This window comes from Salvelinus alpinus, chromosome 4, assembly GCF_045679555.1.
Source record: "Salvelinus alpinus chromosome 4, SLU_Salpinus.1, whole genome shotgun sequence".
Taxonomy (NCBI): domain Eukaryota; kingdom Metazoa; phylum Chordata; class Actinopteri; order Salmoniformes; family Salmonidae; genus Salvelinus; species Salvelinus alpinus.
In genome coordinates, this window is record NC_092089.1 from 39,926,509 (window position 1) to 39,942,133 (window position 15,625).

Genomic DNA, 15,625 nt, shown 5'->3' on the forward strand with positions numbered 1-15,625 from the left:
ACCAATTTTCTGGAAGTCTCATGGTCTGACAAACACCGCTGTAGCAAAACCCCCTTCTACCACAGATGCGAAAGGCCGGCATAAGTAGATATCTCTAGCTTTAATTGGTGGATTTTTATGGGGATTTTTTTATTATGTTACTTAAATTGACGCACGGGTGCATCAGTAGACTCTTGACGATTAACAGAAAAAGTGATCTTGAATGTAGCCTGGCCCCATATCTTTCTGTGCTGTCTTGACAACGTGGTCATGTCACTGACCCATAGGATTTGGAAAAACACCACAAACAGATCTGAGACCAGGCTATCTTGAATGAGGCTGATTTAATGCCATTGTGCACTCTATACAGATCAACACAGAACATCCAGGGAGGTTTTATTGTCCGCCGAAATAGTACAAATACACATGATCATATTCTACATTCAATCCCTATACAGTCTGAGGGATGCTCGGTGTCATCATCATCATCATCATTGTTATTTGTCAGTAAATAACTATTCCTGAAGAGGACTTATAGATGTAACATTACATACAGGACTTGATGGTTTCTCTAACCAGTATGTTTCTGAACACAGTTATCTCTCTAGGCAAGTTTGAGTTCCTAGAGAAAAATAAATTCTGTCGCTACCTCGCTTTCAAACCAAGGTACATGAACAGTGGAGCAAACTGGAGATGAGAAGATATTCAACAACTCTTGGTAGGACAGTGGAAGTTGTTGAAGCAAACTTCTATTGTCCTACCAGGAGTTGAGTTCCTAAACATGGCAGTTTGTGCAAGGTGTTGTTAAGCGTCAGATCAGTGGTTGGCTCTCTCCTTGGCTCTTTTCATAATCCGCTCCAGCTCAGCCATGACAGGCAGTGGGCCCTCAAACTTGTTGGTCTCAATGGACCTCAGCTTCTCCTGGTAGTTCTTTGGCAAGCCATTCTGCTCCGCCCCCATTAAAATCACCTGGGGCAAGCAGAGAACAATCAACATAAAATATTTATCATTTCATAGGAAGTTATAACCATATTAAATCAGACAATCACTTTTACAGTATTTTCTGTTATCTAACGACAAATAAATGACCAGTGGCTCCCATTAAAATCCAGAACATCAATAGTAACTACCCTTACGCTATAGTAATTGCCCCAAGAATGGGTGTATCTCAAATACTGTACCCATCGAAACACACACCACACAGAACACGCCACATAACAGAGGAACAATGCACTCAGCTCAACCGTATGAGTCTGGTACACACACACGACAGAGCACTGCACAAAGCTTCTGTGGTCACAAAGCCACGCCTGTTACATTCGCTGGCTGTTTTTCCTCACACCACTTTGATTATTTAGCTAGAGCTTTTAGATGTGCAATGAACCGTCTGGAAACACAGTTTAGTAACTGTTCACATTGTCCAATACAGTGCATGAGATTGGGTACATCCTGAATGAATTGATGGATATCTACTAAATATAAAATAAAAGAATCCTGCGTTCTTGCGACAGCCAGAATATGAACCTGGAATGTAGCGTTCCAGATGCTTCAGAGAGGGAGGTTTTATTTTGGAGAGGGGCTGTGGGTGAATAGTCAAAAAATACACTGACCTAGTTGCTGCTCTTTCCCTATTGTCTTTTCAACACAAAGCCATCTGGGAGCTGTCAGTGGCAAACGCCAGAAAAAACACCAAAACACTGGTATTTTTGCCACCACAGTGAGTGAGTGACAGAGACTCATTCAAGAGGATGATGTCAGCCACACTGTCATCCACAAGTGATGTGTGAATTCCTTTTTTCACATGCTTTAGAGAATCTGTTTGATTTGCTGTTGTTTTGGTTATGAATTTGAGCATATACAGTATATTGTTTAATTACAATTCATTTGAAAAAGCACTTGTTGGTAAATACCTTTTCAGAGATTTCTATCAGAGATCATTTTCAGAGACAACTATTTGCATTTCTCTTCATTGTCCCACTGTATATCCATAGACAGCACCACTTTCATTAACAACGTTCCTCTCTACACTTTGTAAGGTCCCTAACGTCTTACAGGTTCAGTGTCAAGTCCATGTTCTTAAATTGATTTGGAATGACAGAGATATAAATAGATTGAGAAAGTGAGACAGCGTGTGATAGAGAGAGAAAAAAAAGATAGAAAGGGGGAGGAAAAGAGTGTAAAAGGAGGTGTGTCACCTTGAGGTACTGTGGAGATGGTGGAGCATAAATACAGCTGTTCATGATGTAGGTGCGACAGTTGAGCTCTTGGCCCCGAGTCTTCACATTCACCTCCACAGGGCTGTAGGCCCCTAGTCGCACGTTCTCCTGGCTGCACACACACAGATACACAAACATGAATACACCCACCCACACACGTTTTGAACTGGTTAGAACTAGACCACTTCAACCACAATGAAGAAGCACTCAGAATGACACAACAGACTCAGTATTTTTATTTATTTATTTAATTTAACTAGGCAAGTCAGTTAAGAACAAATTCTTATTTACAATGATAGGCTACACCGTCCAAACCCTGGACGACGCTGGGCTAATTGTGCGACGACGCTAGGCTAATTGTGCGCCGCCCTATTGGACTCCCAATCACGTCCGGTTGTGATACAGCCTTGATACAGTAGACACGGTATGCACCAACTTGGATTAGGTGAACAAGATGAAGGTCTCTTACCTGTCTAGAGACTCGAGGTCGGCCACGTTCATCCTCCATACCACTCCCCACACCTCGTCCGCTGGGCTGTTCTCGATGGTCGCCACACCCCCATGCCAGCGGTCACTGGCCAGACCCTTGTAGTTCCCAAATATCAGCTTGTAGTCCTGGAGAGAAGGAGAGATAGAGAGGGTCAGGTTAAGGTCAGGTGTCCTTCCAGGTCCTCCTTATAGCCAGGTCAGGTCGGGTCGTACCTTGAGCCTGGCCACACAGTGGATGGAAGCGGAGGGGTTCTTGAGCTGGAGCCTTTCCTTCAGTAGGTTGCTGCCGTAGGCAAAGTACAGGAAGGTGTGGGTTTCTATGTTGTCATCCATGCTGACAGAGAGGAGGAGAAGGAGTAGGAGCAGGAGGAGGAAGGGCAGGGTGAGGAGGAGGAGTCAAGGTGAAAAGAAGGATGAGTCAAGGGAAGACAAGAAGGAGGAGGAGGGAGGAGAGAATAGAGAGAAACCACAGTCAGCAAGAGTGCTTGGAGGCGGAGCAGAGACGCAAGGTGAGGTCATGAGCGCTACTGTGACAGAGATCAAACTCTGCACCCCCCTCTTTTATACCAGCCCTCTCTCCACTCACTGACTCTCCATTCTCATGCTAATCCATCGGGCCTGCCCTGTGCTGTACTGTGCTGTGCCCACCACTGCCACACAATACACAAACAGCCTGCTGGTTGCTGAGCCTTATGGCCTGAGCTGGCTGAACTCACAGTCACACCAGCATGTCATTCACAGTGTGCTGCAACAAGCCTGCATAGCACTGTCTTGTGGACAGAGAGAAGTTAGTGGTGTGTTGCAGCTGATGCTTTGACAAATAGGCCAATCCATCACTCATGTTTGCTTGCATGCACATGGATTTATGTTTACACCCCCGTTGGTAATCAGGCAGACCTAAATTATGGACACTGAAATATCATTTGAACTTTGCTTTGAAATCATGTCATGGGCACTGGTGTAGTGGAGGGTAAATGCAGTTTACACACCTTTTTTATTTTGTGCCAAGCTTTACCCATCTTTTGCAAAAAAATGCATTGAAGGTATAGGAAGCATTACTGGTCACGGGAATGGAAGGCTAAACATAAACATGGCTGGTCCATCAAGGTCCAGTAGGTAACTTTGTGGACAACCTGACCAAATTCACATAGGAAATTAAAATCAAATTAAAGTTTATTTGTCACGTGCGCCGAATACAACAGGTAGACCTTACAGTGAAATGCTTACTTACAGGCTCTAACCAATAGTGCAAAAAAGGTATGAGGTGACCAATAGGTAAGTAAAGAAATAAAAACAACAGTAAAAAGACAGGCTATATACAGTGCCGAGGCTATAAAAAGTAGCGAGGCTACATACAGACACCGGTTAGTCAGGCTGATTGAGGTAGTATGTACATGTAGATATGGTTAAAGTGACAATGCATATATGATGAACAGAGAGTAGCAGTAGCATAAAAATGGGTTGGCGGGTGGTGGGTGGCGGGACACAGTGCAGATATCCCGGTTAGCCAATGTGCGGGAGCACTGGTTGGTCGGTCCAATTGAGGTAGTATGTACATGAATGTATAGTTAAAGTGACTATGCATATATGATAAAAAGAGAGCAGCAGCAGCGTAAAAGAGGGGTTGGGGGGGCACACAATGCAAATAGTCCGGGTAGCCATTTGATTACCTGTTCAGGAGTCTTATGGCTTGGGGGTAAAAACTGTTGAGAAGCCTTTTTGTTGAGAAGCCTTTCCGGTACCGCTTGCCATGCGGTAGCAGAGAGAACAGTCTATGACTGGGGTGGCTGGGGTCTTTGACAATTTTTAGGGCCTTCCGGTGTAGAGGTCCTGGATGGCAGGTAGCTTAGCCCCAGTGATGTACTGGGCCGTACGCACTACGCTCTGTAGTGCCTTGTGGTCGGGGGCCGAGGAATTGCCGTACCAGGCAGTGATGCAACCGTTCAGGATGCTCTCGATGTTGCAGCTGTAGAACCTTTTGAGGATCTCAGGACCCATGCAAAATCTTTTTAGTTTCCTGAGGGTGAATAGGCTTTGTTGTGCCCTCTTCACGACTGTCTTGGTGTGTTTGGACCATTTAGTTTGTTGTTGATGTGGACACAAAGGAACTTGAAGCGCTCAACCTGCTCCACTACAGCCCCGTCGATGAGAATGGGGGCGTGCTTGGTCCTCCTTTTCCTGTAGTCCACAATTTCCTTAGTCTTGGTTACGTTGAGGGATAGGTTGTTATTCTGGCACCACCCGGCCAGGTCTCTGACCTCCTCCCTATAGGCTGTCTCGTCGTTGTCGGTGATCAGGCCTACCACTGTTGTCGTCTGCAAACTTAATGATGGTGTTGGAGTCGTACCTGGCCATGCAGCCGTGAGTGAGTTATAGATTGGTAATTCCTATTGAAAGCAAGTCTGATATGCGGCAGATCTGTTCTATGTGTGATATTTCTATGCTTCTTTAAGTTTAGCTTTTGCATCTTTTTACTTTCGGTTTTGTACACCAGCTTCAAACAGCTTAAAATACAATATTTTGGGTTATTGAAATATATTTCACAGCAGTTTATATTTTACAATGATTCTCTACACAATACATTGCTTGTTTTGTCATGTAAACTGAAATTAGATGAACATGATAACATTTTAGCAACCAGAAAATGGCTGAGCGACTTCTATCTATTGTACCTTGTGTTATTGGTCATGTTCCCCTGCTCCTACGTTGCTAACGAATGCCAGAGCTTACAATGCCTGGATAGGTATTTTACATATCAGCAAACCACATCACAACAAAATCTCTATTTTGTTATATAAGAGTCCAGACACCTTTTTGTGATTTCACATGTTTTTGAGAAACTTATCCCAAGCAGCAAATCACTTCCTCGTCCTCTTTGTGTAAAATGTGGGCCACAATTTTTAACAAAGGCTCCAAAAACCAAAGAAAATATGTCCTTTTAGAAACAGCAAAGTTCGTATAGTGATGCAGGTCTTTAGATGTTGTACACATGAAATTGTGTCATTCCAAACTTTATCCGCAACGTTTTATTACATTTTGTTGCCACTCTAGCGATACCTCTCCATCCATTCTACAGGTAACTGCCAAACACTTGAGAAAATGAGGGATACAAAGTATATTAAAAGCATGGAGTGCTTCCACACAGGAAGTTCCAGAAGCTTGTAGAAGTGGTGTTTCCTTTATTTTGGCAGTTACCTGTAGCAATATTTTACAATGACAATGGAACAGCTGGATAGGGGAAATGGCTTGAGTCGTGCAAACGGGAATATAACATTGCAGATAAAGTTCGGAATGATACAATTTCATGTGCACAATATCTGAAGACCTGCATTTGGGATCGCGAGTGGCGCAGTGGTCTAAGGCACTGCATCTCTATGCAAGAGGCATCACTACAGTCCCTGTTTCAAATCCAGGCTGTATCACATCCTGCAGTGATTTGGAGTCCCATAGGGTGGCGCACAATTGGCCCGGGGTAGGCCGTCATTGTAAATACGATTTTTTTCTTAACTGTCTTGCCTTGTTAAGTAACATGAAGAAGAAAAAAAACACTATACTGAGAGCTTTACCATTTCTAAAAGGATGTATGTGGGTATTTTTGGTGCATTTGTTCATGTTGTTTTCTAGGCCCCCATACTACTCAATGAGGACGATGAAGTGATTTGCTATTTGGGGTAAGTTTCTCAAACATGAAATCACAAAAAAGGTGGCTGGACCCTTCTATAACATGCCATTTACATCAGAAATTGAGATTTGGTTGTAAAATGTTTTATATTAATCCTTTAACAGGGGACTGAAAGAGGAGGCGGGACTGGGACAGGTAATGGCGGACTAAACGAAGTTTTGTAGAGCACCTCAAGATAAAAACGTAATATCCAATATCGGCAAGTTAGACTTAATATTAGCACTACACAATCTGGTGGGTGATAACCTTCAATTTGGATAATAACACAAAACAAATCTTAAGACTAGAGACATTTATCGACAAAATTTTACGAAAACAAGCAACACCCAAACATGACGGAGTGTAAGACAGGTGAACCGATTTCTAAACGAAAATGTGACTCTTCTACAGACGATTTAATATTTTCACCACCGGGAATGGTAAAGGTCGAAACCGATCTGTTAAAATAAATAACAAACTGGGTATACTTGAATTAGTCAGTAAGGATATAAGAGTTGAAGGCAAGCCTCGAGATGAGTAATGAAAAAGCTGCGACATTGGAGGAAACGCAAGCTAAAAGGGACAGTCAAATAAGATTGAAACCGAAGTGTATGAACTTCGTTCTGAGAGAAGCCTTATTTGACATACAGACTAGATCCATGAGAGAGAAGCTGATACTTACAGGTATCCAAGAGAAAGAAGGAGAAGTTCCTGAATCTGTAGTTAGAGAGTTCCTCTTTACAGCGCTTCAGAGTCCACGCGAAGCTATCGACAAAATCCAACTCGAACGTGCACACCGCTTCGGACAGAGAGGGCAAAGATATGAACGCCCAATCGTTGCCAAATTTGCTTCCTTTAAAGATAAAAGAATGGTTAAAGGCCTGGGTAAAAGACTTGCTGGGACCAAAATTGTCATGAATGATCAGTTCCTGAAGGAACGGCGTAAAGTTCTGTATCCAATTTTCAAAGAAAATAGATTAAAAGGGAAACGAGTAGCTCTTGTCGATAAACTATATATTGATAACCAGTTGTTCAGAGACACAAAGACTACATGGTTATTTTTTTTAAATTACAACGTTCTCAGACGAGGAAAATAATGAAACACAATTTTAGCCCGGTTCTGGATTGTAACAATACAATAAAAAAATAGCTTTTCTATATATCTTCATATTTACAGTAGGGCAAAAATGTATTTAGTCAGCCACCAATTGTGCAAGTTCTCCCACTTAAAAAGATGAGAGAGGCCTGTAATTTTCATCATAGGTACACTTCAACTATGACAGACAAAATGAGGGAAAAAATCCAGAAAATCACATTGTAGGATTTTTAATGAATTTATTTGCAAATTATGGTGGAAAATAAGTATTTGGGCAATAACAAAAGTTTATCTCAATACTTTGTTATATATCCTTTGTTGGCAATGACAGAGGTCAAACGTTTTCTGTAAGTCTTCACAAGGTTTTCACACACTGTTGCTGGTATTTTGGCCCATTCCTCCATGCAGATCTCCTCTAGAGCAGTGATGTTTTGGGGCTGTTGCTGGGCAACACGGACTTTCAACTCCCTCCAAAGATTTTCTATGGGGTTGAGATTTGGAGACTGGCTAGGCCATTCCAGGACCTTGAAATGCTTCTTACGAAGCCACTCCTTCGTTGCCCGGGCGGTGTGTTTGGGATTATTGTCATGCTGAAAGACCCAGCCATGTTTCATCTTCAATGCCCTTGCTGATGGAAGGAGGTTTTCACTCAAAATCTCACGAAACATGGCCCCATTCATTCTGTCCTTTACACGGATCAGTCGTCCTGGTCCCTTTGCAGAAAAACAGCCCCAAGCATTATGTTTCCACCCCCATGCTTCACAGTAGGTATGGTGTTCTTTGGATGCAACTCAGCATTCTTTGTCCTCCAAACACGACGAGTTGAGTTTACCAAAAAGTTATATTTTGGTTTCATCTGACCATATGACATTCTCCCAATCTTCTTCTGGATCATCCAAATGCTCTCTAGCAAACTTCAGACGGGCCTGGACATATACTGGCTTAAGCAGGGGGACACGTCTGGCACTGCAGGATTTGAGTCCCTGGCGGCGTAGTGTGTTACTGATGGTAGGCTTTGTTACTTTGGTCCCAGCTCTGCAGGTCCACTAGGTCCCCCCGTGTGGTTCTGGGATTTTTGCTCACCGTTCTTGTGATCATTTTGACCACACGGGGTGAGATCTTGCGTGGAGCCCCAGATCGAGGGAGATTATCAGTGGTCTTGTATGTCTTCCATTTCCTAATAATTGCTCCCACAGTTGATTTCTTCAAACCAAGCTGCTTACCTATTGCAGATTCAGTCTTCCCAGCCTGGTGCAGGTCTACAATTTTGTTTCTGGTGTCCTTTGACAGCTCTTTGGTCTTGGCCATAGTGGAGTTTGGAGTGTGACTGTTTGAGGTTGTGGACAGGTGTCTTTTATACTGATAACAAGTTCAAACAGGTGACATTAATACAGGTAACGAGTGGAGGACAGAGGAGCCTCTTAAAGAAGAAGTTACAGGTCTGTGAGAGCCAGAAATCTTGCTTGTTTGTAGGTGACCAAATACTTATTTTCCACCATAATTTGCAAATAAATTCATTAAAAATCCTACAATGTGATTTTCTGGAGAAAAAAAATCTCATTGTGTCTGTCATAGTTGAAGTGTACCTATGATGAAAATGACAGGCCTCTCATCTTTTTAAGTGGGAGAACTTGCACAATTGGTGGCTGACTAAATACTTTTTTGCCCCACTGTAACTAATTTGAAAACACAAGCACTAATTCAACATGGTGAAGATAAAAACTCAGTAAGCAGAAGGCAGAGTATGTGTGGTGTGTTTATTTTAAATTTTATTTGTTATGTTTGGGAAAGTGTGGCTTTGAGTGAGAAATGAAATGGTTGCATATCCCAGACCCAATGTATTGCTGTGAGCAGGGGTGAGAGAGAGCTTTCAATGTTGTTCAGATGATGGATATACTTTTTATAATGAATTATACGTCTTATTTATTTGTTTATTTATTGTCCTATCATGGTGGAACAGATTTAAAATAAATTATACATTTAATTTATTTATTGTCCTATCATGGGGAACTAAATGTTTAAAATAAATTATCTAATTTATTTATTTATGATCCTATATTGATGGAACGGTCCACAACCCTTTACCCTAGACACCCACCTGAATGACCCAGATACTAAGGAGAAGTCCCTAACTGTTTTATGGGCCTGCTGTAAGCGGTCTGTATGCAGCCAAAATGCAGTCAGAGACCTAGAGCAGCACTGCACCCTCAAGATTCTGAGCCTGCTTGGCAGGGTTGGTCCTGCACAGCCAAAACCCCCTAAAGGGAAAGCATACTATACAAGTTAATACTCAAAGCTGCTAATGACAACCTTGATGACCTTGTACCTAGCCGGTGGGGATTCCGGTGCGGTGCCCCCACCTAGGCAGTGGCAGTGCTGGCAACACTAGCTGCAGTAACCCATGGGGAGGGGGTCACACTCAAGACATTCAGAGAGGGGGTATATTATTGTGGCACAAAATCAGAAGTCTGACTGCATGGAGATGCTTGGGAATATGGTCAATACGGGGGACCGTGTTGTGGGTGTTTCAGGGAAAGGTTTGACCTCCATCATCTAGGACATGACAATGGTTAATAAAATCTCTCAATTTCTGCCCATTTGTTGCACGGTCTTGCCTTCTCATACAGCTGCAACTGTAAATGCATTTGTAAATCAAGACCTTTCTTGAGTTGGGCTCTGAGATGGTGCAACTGTTGATAATGTGAGCCTGTGGTTGTGTGGGGGGAAAGGGTTGAGTGTGTGTGGGTGTTTGTGTGTATCCCACAACTGTTGCAAAGGAGTAAAAGATGTTAGGGACAATAGAGGATGATTCACAACAACTGTTTGCTAACATAATTATTGCTTGTAATAATGTAATTTTGATAACGGCGAGACTGGTGAGGTAAAATCCTTTTCATAAATTGCCTACATTACTACAAATATGAATAGCTAATTATGGAAAATAAGAAACAGGATTCTTAAAATATATATATATGTTTTGATGGCTATATATAATACAAATCGAGGTGAGGGCGATGGAAATGCATTTGGCAGTTGATCTACTTCTATTCTGTAAATGGCACTATGTGCTCTTTTCGAAGGATGGATCCCAGTCTTTTTAGGGATATGGGATACGGGGGTCGGGGGTGGTCTGCCGGGCATTGGGGTGACAACCCAACTCAGGATGAGGAGGGCTTTTAGAGGGTGGAATAGTGGGGACCAATTGGAGGTTTACTTAGTAGCAATAGACACTCAATCATCATGTTACTTTTTAATGGTACGTTTACAAACATATATTTTGATAAATAGAATTGAAAGTTGTGTCTCATTATGGTAAGTGATGAAATAAGTATAGCCAGTTATAATTGTAATGGCTTAGCGGATAATAAGAAAAGGCGATCAGTATTTACCTGGCTAAAAGAGAAGGAATATAATATCTATTGTTTACAGGAAACCCATTCAACAATTTTAGATGAAGTTTTGTGGAAAAAGGACTGGGGGGGCGAAATATATTTCTCCCATGGGGAAAGAAATTCAAAAGGGGTGATGGTTTTAATTAACAGTAATTTTGATCCAAATGTGCAAATTGTCCAAACAGATCATCAAGGTAGATGGATTATTTGAAATATGTTATTGGACAATAAACAGATATGGCTTATTAACATATACGGTCCAAATAATGATGATCCAAGCTTCTTTGACAATATATAAAATAATTTATCAACTCTACAAGCAACACTAGACTATATTATTATGGTGGGAGATTTTAATACGGTCTTAAATACCTCTATGGACCGGAAAGGAAATCACACTACAAACTATCACCCTCAGGCACTTAAGGAAATCATGAATGTCATGGATATATTGGAATTAGTGGATATATGGAGACTTAAATACCCTGATCTAGTGAGATATACATGGCGGAGGCTTAATCAAGCTAGTCGTCTTGACTACTTTCTTATGCCATTCTCTCTGGCACCAAAAGTTTAAAAAGTGTTGATAGGGGACAGAATGCAGTCGAATCATCACATAATTGCCATATATATTACTCTTACAGAATTCCCACGTGGGCGAGGATATTGGAAATTTAATCAAAGCCTACTAGATGATACATTGTTTAGAACTAGGACAGAAGAATTTATAACTGACTTTTTCAGACATAACATAGGTACAGCAGATCCCCTTATTGTATGGGCCACTTTTAAGTGTGCCTTTAGAGGCCATGCAATTCAGTACTCATCTATAAAACAAAAGCAATTTAGATCAAAAGAGTCCATATTAATAAAGGAAATTGAAGGACTAACAGTACAGTTCGATAGCAATAAAAACTGTACCATAGAGGCACAGAATAAGTTAGAGGAAAAACAAAAATAAATGGAGGAACTTATTCAAGAAAGATCCAGTGGAATATATTATAAAAAATAAAGCGAACTGGATGGAATATGGGGAAAATGCACCAAATTATTTTTCAATCTTCAATATAGAAATGCTACCAAAATGTTTTTATTAAAACTTGTTACAAATGATGGAGTCACGCATGATTCACCGAATGATATTTTGAAAGAGGAAGTAAAGTACTTTAAGAATATGTTTTCGTTTCAGTCTCCTCCATCTCCACTAACTGAAACTAATGGAGTCCTGGAGTGGCCTAGCCAGTCTCCAGACCTTAATCCCATAGAAAATCTGTGGAGGGAGCTGAAGGTTCGAGTTGCCAAACGTCAGCCTCGAAACCTTAATGACTTTGAGAAGATCTGCAAAGAGGAGTGGGACAAAATCCCTCCTGAGATGTGTGCAAACCTGGTGGCCAACTACAAGAAACGTCTGACCTCTGTGATTGCCAACAAGGGTTTTGCCACCAAGTACTAAGTCATGTTTTGCAGAGGGGTCAAATACTTATTTCCCTCATTAAAATGCAAATCAATTTATAACATTTTTACATGCGTTTTTCTGGATTTTTTTGTTGTTATCCTGTCTCTCACTGTTCAAATAAACCTACCATTAAAATTATAGACGGATCATTTCTTTGTCAGTGGGCAAACGTACAAAATCAGCAGGGGATCAAATACTTTTTCCCCTCACTATATGGGGGATACAATCTTCCCAGCTCTGCAGATTCTGCTGTGAGGAGGTAGAGTCATTAGATCCTTTATTTTGGTATTGTCCATATGTAGCTCGTTTTTGGTCACAGGTCCAGAAATGGCTGAAGAATTGCAACATTTGCCTAGAACTAACGCTGCAGATAGCAATACTGGGTGATTTGAAAAGCCATAGTCAATCAATCAATAATATAATTATTATTTTAGCAAAACATTTTATTTTTTATTTACAATCTGTAGAAGCTATGAGAATAGAAAGGTTCAATACTTTTGTGAAGCATCACAGCACAGTTGAGAAATATATGGCAAATAGATATCCAAAATGGATGATGTTGAGAGATAGATGGGAGGGGTTGAATGGAGCTGAAGGGTGGTACTAATAACAAGATAAACAATGTAAAACATACGGGGTCTGTAAAATGTATATAGGTTCAGAACTTTTGTGAAATAGCACAGTTACAAATAGAAATCAAACTGGATGGACATCAGAAATAGAGGAAGGACTAAAAACAAACCAAATATAACTATTGTAAAATAGATTGTGTCTGTAAAATGTGTATAAGATATATAAACTGAAGGTAGAAGCCTAAGTGTTATTTTTTTATTAGTTTACTCCAATTGGGGGAAGGGTGGGAGGGTTTGCGGGGAATAATAAAGGTATATTCTAAAAAAAAGTATGTATGTCTATATAGGTATGTGTATGTATATATGTAAAGATGCGTGTATGTATATGGATATATATATTTACCCCAAAAAGATATGGGGGATTGGAAATGATGCAGACAATTACATTGATGCAAGCAACATTCTTTGCGCAATATTAAGCTGATCCACCCCTAAAAAAATAAAAACAAAATAAAAATCCTTTAACAGTGAATGAGTGATGACCTTGAAAACACTCAAGACTAATAGCTATGTTCAACAAGTATATTATTCTTCCTGCTTTATCTAGCTCTATTTGGGATATTTTACCTTGCCTTGCTAGCCTGATAGGTAATCCATCTCAGATTACATCTGTTATGTTTTAAAGATGCAGTCCGGGATCGTAAGGATTTACAAATTGTTAACATATTGTCTGAATAATTGGAATTCATAACATATCATACCATTTTTGTTTGCAATTGGTTACATATCATAAGAAATGGATAATTTTAATGTAACCTTAATTTAACTAATGATGTAGTACACAATTGAGCACAATTTTCGTGACTGTTTATGGCTGGTGAGCACTACTTTAAAAACTACTGGTTGAAATTATAAAAAACCTTTGGAGCATCACTTTAATTTGCACAAACTGCATTTGAAGTTGCATGTGATCATAATCACTTCATCATCAGACGTTTCTGATGATGAACTGCGTGCGAAACTTTTAATGACGTGTAAATGGATGATGGTAATGACCCCGTTGTACTCATTGCTTGAGCCCACGTGGATTGCATAGACTAGTCAGAGATTATGGAGGAATTTCTCTGAGCTCGCCTACTGGAATATTTTAACCGTGCCCACTCAAAACAGCGTTTCGCTCACTGATGGAGCGGGAAAAATAAATAACCAATAGGAAGCAAGCGCCCAGCCCACGTCGAACTCTCGTATCCATCGGTGGAGTGGAAAAATCCATCCCAAACAGGAGGATGGCCACAACCTGCAATTGTCTGTCTGCGAAGTCAGAAACGGAGCATATTTCATACATAAACTAAATGTGTTGAAGGAGAACATTTGATTACATACCGCAGTTGATTAAAGTAGATTTTTTTGTTTAATTCAAATAATGTTGTGTGCGCAGAACGCCTGATTTCTTTGAGCGATAAGAAAAAGGTAGATTTATTTATAAAAACCTATAATTTGCTTGTTTATCATTCAAGCAGATAGGAAGAGAACACTACTGGCCAGCGTATACAAAGGTAATATCAAACAGATTTTTATTGTGATCTATCATTGCATGCAAATAAACTTGAAGAATGCTTCTACAGAATTTATATTCACATATGCCATTGATCAAGAGCGTTGTTGATCAATAAAATGATGTTTTACAGAATTGAACCTCGAGGCTAGAATATCTACCACTTTTATGTGTCACTGGTGTTCTTTGATTTATGGTATGTGCAAGTGCATGTGAGGGACATATTGACAAGTGTAACAGTATAGTTTCCGTGCCTCTCCTCGCCCCTACCTGGGCTCGAACCAGGGACCCTCAGCACACAGACAACAGTCACCCACGAAGCATCGTGGCCCTTGTAGAGCAAGGGGAACAACTACTTCAAGGTCTCAGAGCGAGTGACGTCACTGATTGAAACGCTATTACCGCGCACCACCGCTAACTAGCTAGCCATTTCACATCGGTTACACAAGTGAGGGGGTACAATAAAAAAAAACGTAATGTTAGTTACATTGTGGTGGTGGGTGTTTTAAAGTGGCAACTATCAGATATAGCTGCTTCATTTGGCCATTTGAATGCATGTAGGCTATTCACTTATTTATACATTTCTCTCCTTGTTTTATTCATCACGGTTTGTACACAGTATAGTTTTTATTTTACTGTTTGTCTCTCTGTCGGTCTGCATTAATTAATTAATCTCACCCTTGTTCCTTCCAACAACCTATTGATATATCCATTATATCCTGCATGGATAAAGCTAGAGACATAAGCATGGACAGCCATGGATGATGTTGCCGGTTTTACTGGAGAACATTCTCCGTCTCATGCTCAGGCCCGATCATGTTTGTCCTGAGTCGGTGTGAAGAGGGGTGAGAGAGAGCCCCAGGATGGAGCCAGGGAGTGGTCCAGGGTCGGGGGCTGGAGCCCCTTCCTCCATTCACATCCACCAGCTCACAGGGGTACAACTTTTCACCAATGGAACTGTGGGATAGTGTGGGTCTGCGAAGTGACTGTTACAGTTCTGTTAGACTCTGGTTTACATGTTTGTAAGATTTGACTAGGGTCTGGAAGGATTAGCTAGATTCTTAGGGAAGGATCCTGCTAAAGTTGTAGCTGGTAGGATATCCAAGGATCTTACATGATCCTTGGAAATATTACAGCAGGTTTTGTTTCCAAAGGTCATGTCCATCAATAAACAAGCCTGTTCTTTCTCTATCAGTTGTTGGAAAATGT

The 15,625-nt window shown here is 40.9% G+C and overlaps 1 protein-coding gene and 1 long non-coding RNA gene across 3 annotated transcripts; one reads left to right on the forward strand and one right to left on the reverse strand.

The window, feature by feature from the left end:
* Nucleotides 1-358: 358 nt before the first annotated feature.
* Nucleotides 359-7,275, reverse strand: ggctb (gamma-glutamylcyclotransferase b). Of its 2 annotated transcripts, XM_071397015.1 has the most exons (5): nucleotides 7,028-7,275; nucleotides 2,898-3,018; nucleotides 2,665-2,810; nucleotides 2,175-2,307; nucleotides 359-948 (listed from the first exon to the last, which is right to left on the reverse strand). In XM_071397015.1, exons 2-5 carry the CDS (start codon nucleotides 3,015-3,017, stop codon nucleotides 796-798), a joined length of 552 nt encoding a protein of 183 aa, XP_071253116.1. In that variant the 5' UTR covers nucleotide 3,018; nucleotides 7,028-7,275; the 3' UTR covers nucleotides 359-795. The 2 variants fall into 2 exon arrangements, with proteins under 2 accessions (XP_071253116.1, XP_071253117.1); XM_071397016.1 differs by lacking the exon at nucleotides 7,028-7,275 and having other exon boundaries at nucleotides 2,898-3,238.
* LOC139573506 (uncharacterized) lies at nucleotides 5,951-15,607 on the forward strand. Its single transcript, XR_011674614.1, has 3 exons — nucleotides 5,951-6,355; nucleotides 6,471-6,501; nucleotides 12,023-15,607. It is a non-coding gene; the product is annotated as an uncharacterized lncRNA (long non-coding RNA).
* The last annotated feature ends 18 nt before the right edge of the window (nucleotides 15,608-15,625 follow it).